This window comes from Argopecten irradians, chromosome 2 (genome assembly GCF_041381155.1).
Source record: "Argopecten irradians isolate NY chromosome 2, Ai_NY, whole genome shotgun sequence".
Lineage (NCBI taxonomy): Eukaryota > Metazoa > Mollusca > Bivalvia > Pectinida > Pectinidae > Argopecten > Argopecten irradians.
The window spans coordinates 53,483,430-53,489,424 of NC_091135.1; the positions used below are offsets into that span (position 1 = coordinate 53,483,430).

Here is a 5,995-nt window from a genome sequence, read left to right on the forward strand (position 1 = left end):
GGACGGAGAGAGTGGAAGGGGGCTGGGAATGGACGGAGAGAGTGGAAGGGGGCTGGGGATGGGTGTGTGTAGGGAGTGGAAAGGGGTTGGAGATGGATGGAGGGAGTGGAAGGGACTGAGGATATATGGAGAGAGTGGAAGGGGCTGAGGGATGGATGGAGGGAATCAAAGGGGACTGGGCATATATGGAGGGAGTGGAAGGGCCTGGGGATAAATGGAGAGAGTGGAAGGGACTTGGAGAGGATAGAAAGAGAGGAAGAGACTGGAGGTTGACGGAGGGAGTGGAAAGGGCTAGGGATGTATGGAGGGAGTGGAAGGGTGCCTGGATGGATGAAGAGAGTTGAAGGGACTGAGGAAGGATATAGAGAGTGGAAGGGGCTGGGGAATGATGGAGAGAGTGGAAGGGGCTGGGGAAGGATGAAGAGAGTGGAAGGGGCTGGCGAAGGATGGAGAGAATGGAAGGGGTTGAGGTTGGATGTGTGGATGGAGTGGAAAAGGGCTGGGGATGGGTGTGTGTAGGGAGTAGAAAGGGGCTGTGGGATGGAGTGTAAGGAGTGGAAAGGGGTTAGGGATGGATGGGTGGAGGGAGTGGAACGGACTGGGGAATGGGTGAAGGGAATCGAAAGGGGCTTGGGTTATATGGAGGGAGTGGAAGGGGCTGGAAATGGACGGAGGGTGTGGAAGGGACTTGGGGATGGACGGAGGGAGCAGAAAGGGGCTGGGGATGGGTGGTTGGAGGGAGTGGAAAGGGGCTGGGGTAGGTGGGTGTAGGGAGTTGAAAGGGGCTGGGAATGGGTGTGTGGAGGGAGTGGAAAGGGGCTGGGGATGGGTGAGTGTAAGGAGTGGAAAGGGGTTGGGAATGGATGAGTAGGGGGAGTGGAAGGGACTGGGGGATTGGTGGAGGGAACCGAAGGGGTTGGGGATATATGTAGGGAGTGGAACGGGGTGGGAATGGACGGAGGGAGTGAAGGGGCTGGGGATGGGTGTGTGGAGGGAGTGGAAAGGGGCTGGGGATGGATGGAGGGAGTGGAAGAGTCTGAGGATAGATGAAGATAGTGGAATGGCCTCGGGATGTGAGGGAATCGAGGGGCGGGATAATGGATGGTTGGAGGGATCGGAAGGGGGCTGGGGATAGATGGAGGTAGTGGAGCCTCGGGATGGTTGGAGGGAATCGAAGGGGGCTGGGGATATATGGAGGGAGTGGAAGGGGCTGGGGATGGATGGGGGAGTGGAAGGGACCGGGGATGGATGGAGGGAGTGGAAGGGGCTGGGGATGGGTGGAGGGAATGGAAGGGACCGGGGATGGGTGGAGGGAGTGGAAGGGACCGGAGATGGGTGGAGGGATTGGAAGGGACCGGGGGATGGATGGAGGGAATGGAAGGGAATGGGAATGGGAAAAGAGTGGGAATGATCTTGGAGATGGGCGGAGAGAGTGGAAGGGTATGGGGATGGGCAGATTGTGTGGAAAAGAGCTGGTAGATGGGTGTAGGGAGTGAAAGGGGGCTGGGGATGTGTGACTGGTGAAGGGAATGGAAGGGACTGGGAGATGGGTGGAGGGAGTGAAAGGGACTGGGGATGGGTGGAGGGAGTTGAAGGGGCTGGGGATGGGTGGAGGGAGTTGAAGGGGCTGGGGATTGGTGATTGGTGGATGTAGTGGAAGTTACTTGGTGATTGGAGGAGGGTGAACGGAAGGGACTTGGTGATTGGTGGAGGGAGTAAAAGGGAATGTGGATGGGCAGAGGGAGTCATCAGAGAACATATGGGATAGAAAGCACTCGTCTATGTTGGAATAGAATTTCATATTGTTGTTTTCCAAGTCAATCAAGGGCTTACCAACAACATTTTTCAGAAAAAGAAACAGTCATTGTCTCTTAGGCTCGCTGTCGATAGAAACTAACGCGACCAAATAAAGGTAAGCGTTGGTAGTCTGTCATAATTTATAACACATTTGGTAAACTACAAATTGTCGAGTATTGGTGAAGGAGCCAATCACATAGTATATGTAATAGTACATTAACGTGGTTACGATAACTATCACATGTCACAACTTTAAACGCGCAACGCAATGGCTTCACATATTCAAAGGAGCGATCTTGATCGATGATTTTAACGTGGATTCCCTGTACATGTGTATATAAAAAGTGACACCAACTTGTAGGCAAATTCGATCTTTATTGAGTTATCAAAATCAGAGATAATAAAGTCTTATTTAATGATACTAAAATTGCATTAAAAGATATCCGTATTAATTTACGATTTACATCAAATTATTAATTATATTAAATAAATGGTAACCTTGAAAACGAACCCAATTTTTTCATTGATTGAAACGAATGCTATACATGTATATGTATATACTCTTTTATGATTTAGAGAAATATCAAATTATTTGTATCAATTTATCTCTTACATGTTTTTGTTATTCAAAGTTTTATCTTTATTATCAAATCATTTTACCGAAAATGCCTGTTTATTATATAAATATAATAAATAAAACCATAACATAAAGCCACAATATGTTTTGACAGCATGAACAAACGTAAATTTTCAGACTTGTTCAGATCTTCACAAAAATGCATTAAATAAGAATATATAAGATAGAACATATAAAACGAATGTCTAAAAATATACTTTGTGACTGTACCACAAGGTTTATCTAACCGACTATTGTAGGACTTTTGGAAAATGTTATTCGGTGTTTTACATGTTAATACTTATGATAAAAGGCATTTTTTGTATTGTTCTACAATAAAATATATTTCAAAAACATAAGGAGGCTTTTACCTTACGACATATAGTACGTGTAAACTTGTTTATCTGTGCACATAGAAACGAAATTTACAACTTTTAGGCAAAATCCGTCAAAAGAATCTGCCCAACAACCTTTGAATGACATTAAGGGAAAACATTGTCCAAGTTTCAACTATTTTATTTTAATGAGCCAGATATTTGAGCTCAACCCCAAGTCAGGGAGGTAACTTTTTGTCTTGCGATAGCCTAATTAACCTGCAAATTTATAACACGCATTTTCTTTTGAGTAAATGTACTGCAAAGTACTAATATAAAACTATTAAGGATACTACAGGGGAGCAAGTTTATTCCAATGATAAAAATTGTATAGAACTAAACAGGGAAAACAGAGATTTCTACTACATGTTTTCACGTGCCACATAAATCCACTTTCTCACCTACAAAGTTCGCTTTTAATCAAGGCAGTTTGGTTACTGTGTAGCTGCTATAATGTTTGCGGGGGTTTTTATTTCGCAAAATTCACAAATAAATCGAAATGCACGAAATTCAAAATTAAAGTTGGAGTCTGTCATGTGAATGACGATTTCAAGGGCTGTAAAGATAATTCGTGAAAATAAACCCCTACGCATAAGTTCCACTGTATATGGCGAAATTTTACACCCGCAAAATTATAACAACTATATACATTACATTGTATTATCAACACACAAACACACAACAGTGTCTTATTGTTATATAATAACAAGATTCATAAGATGTTTAAAAATATACAATATTTTAGAAATAGACTTTTCCTAAAAACAAATGACGAATTCCATTGTGGTTCTTTAAAAATCGAAGTAAATGGTTTGAAAAGTGTTTTTTTACAATCTTCATTCCATTTATTTATTTTAGATGTGAATTTCAAGATTTTAAGCGTATAAAGAGTTATCACAGACTAAATACAATATACTTTTAGATAAGGTCACAGTACGAATACCAGTAACATAGTTTCGTGGGTTGATATGAAATAGGATTCAGGTGATGCCAATCAGACTGTAGATACGGTAACATTAATTAAGAATAAATGAGAGTAGTGAATGTCGCTTAGTTAAAAAGGTACATAGCTCATGTCATTATGTGAGAAATATAAACTCTTGTTTAGTATTAAGAGTGGTTCTCTCCCTTTTCCGGCAGACATGCAAGACCAGTGTTTGCATTGGAAAACGTACTTGTACATTTGTAATGTATCAAACTATATAGAAGATGAATTAGATGACTGGTGTAGTATACATGTATACCCAACAAATTATTTCAAGTAGTGTTTGATAAATGTCTAATCAGCTATTGCTGACTTGGCATCGCTTTACCTTATATCCTTTGGGGATATTGTTTGGAAACATGTATGCTTTACAAATACAACACAGTTACTGCTGAAACTAGTACAAATATTACGTTTGATGTTTAAACGGTTTTGTTTTGTTAGAAATTTTAATCCAATCAGAGCCTGTAAAATATTTAATTATCCTTGCTTGTGAATTATTATGTTTCCCATTGTCCCCAAAAAGACAGGTTCAGCTTTGAAACATTGAAACAAAAGTGTTATACATGTATTTCAGGAAAAATAAAGATGATGGTTCATATAAACGAAGGCACAAAGTTTCTTGAAAAATGGATATATATTAGAATTTTTTTTATTGTGTAAACTACTTTGAAGCTGGTTAAACTTTTTGTCTCTTTAAATGTCGAATGCTGTTTTTACAGGTTAAGGAGTTGTTGCTATAGTTAAAAAGTCTTTTTATGTATATGTTATTTATCAATGTTTGCTTTTCATTTTCCTTAGTAGCTTTTCCTCACATAATTTGCAATCAGAAAATAAAGATGCACAGTATTGTGGTTTTCAAGTCATTATCTAATATAAATTAGTTTGCATTTCTTCGCTTGTTTGTTCTCGTCCAAAAAATTGTTTTTTTATGTTTCTGTAAAACAAACAAGAAATTCCGAGAAAATTAGATACGTTATGGCGAATTCCATAATACATTTTATAATATTTTAAAGTAACGTAAGAAATAATAAAAAAACAATGCAATTAATATATTTGTGTTTGTTTGTGTTAAACAGTATTTAAGAAAACGAAATGAAGTTTTGTAATATAAAATTATTTCCAAGTGTTAACCATAAGAAAATTACGTCCGGTCTGACAAACATGCATGATTTTATGATGAATTCGATGTCTCGGTTAACTTTTGTCCCGTGTCCCCACTGCAACGAAGAAACATCAGAAAGTGTTAGAATGCATTCTTAGCGATTTCAGAAAGCGAGAAATATGATACATCATAAAAATACATATTGGAAAGGAGACTATGTCGTACAAGTTCAATTAATATGTAAAATAATTAAGATGTTAATTTGGTTGTTGTTTATAAATAAATATCTGGTAAACTAACCTCCATTGGCCGTATCTCTTTTTGATGTTCTGTTTCTTGATGTTCCGTAGATAACACATCAGTCCAACGATAACTCCTACCAAGACCACTACACCAATAATAGCTCCTACAATTATACCAACTTGTACCAATACCTGTAAATATAATTTAGAATACATTCTTTGTGACATTGGTAGACTGTAACCGTGGATATTTGTCACCGTCTTATCATCAGTCATGTCAAACTATTGACGGTATCAGGATTTGTACTATCTTCTTGGAATGATGCGGAAAGCGAAAAGTTAGATACATCGGGAATAATTTGATTTTCGCGTCGAATCTTTGAGTTAATTTCTTTAAGTTTATGATAGACAATTATCATATCATATACTTCTATGGTTTAAAGTAAGTCATTTTATTTCTAAACTATGTCTTTTATATGAAATAGAAAATAAAATAAACAAGTAGAGCTTCGCTCTTCCGATGCCGTGCATGATTCATATTACGTGTAGCTTGCACATTTTAAAATAAGTTTTTATTAATTAAAACACAATAATAAATATATGTCGATTTGAAAGATAATTTGTAAAGTTTTCGTTTCCATAGATATAATATCATTGGCAAGATCGATTGAACATGTACAAGTATTGCTGACAAGTGTTGTATCATATTCATCAAACTTACAGCAGAAACTACGGCCGCTTTCATAATTACTACTTAACCTTGACAACATTCGTTTTAGACCGAAACTTCTGACAAAACAAATCACAAAAATTATTTGCATTTAAAATTATCACTATTTTCCATTTGTTACATTATGGTCAAACATGCGAAAGACG

General features: G+C 38.5%; 1 protein-coding gene and 1 long non-coding RNA gene across 2 annotated transcripts; both read right to left on the bottom strand.

Annotated features, from left to right (window-relative positions):
- Positions 1-291: 291 nt before the first annotated feature.
- Positions 292-1,749, bottom strand: LOC138316719 (uncharacterized). Its single transcript, XM_069258376.1, has one exon. The coding sequence runs from the start codon at positions 1,747-1,749 to the stop codon at positions 292-294; it is 1,458 nt and encodes a 485-aa protein (XP_069114477.1).
- A 403-nt stretch (positions 1,750-2,152) lies between these two features.
- On the bottom strand, positions 2,153-5,303 carry LOC138315933 (uncharacterized). The gene is made up of 2 exons (XR_011207563.1): positions 5,178-5,303; positions 2,153-4,992 (listed from the first exon to the last, which is right to left on the bottom strand). It is a non-coding gene; the product is annotated as an uncharacterized lncRNA (long non-coding RNA).
- Between the last annotated feature and the right edge of the window lie 692 nt (positions 5,304-5,995).

Coding starts and splice junctions, on each gene's coding strand:
- LOC138316719 (XM_069258376.1), bottom strand. CDS start 1,749: ATGACTCCCTCTGCCCATCCACATTCCCTTTTACTCCCTCCACCAATC.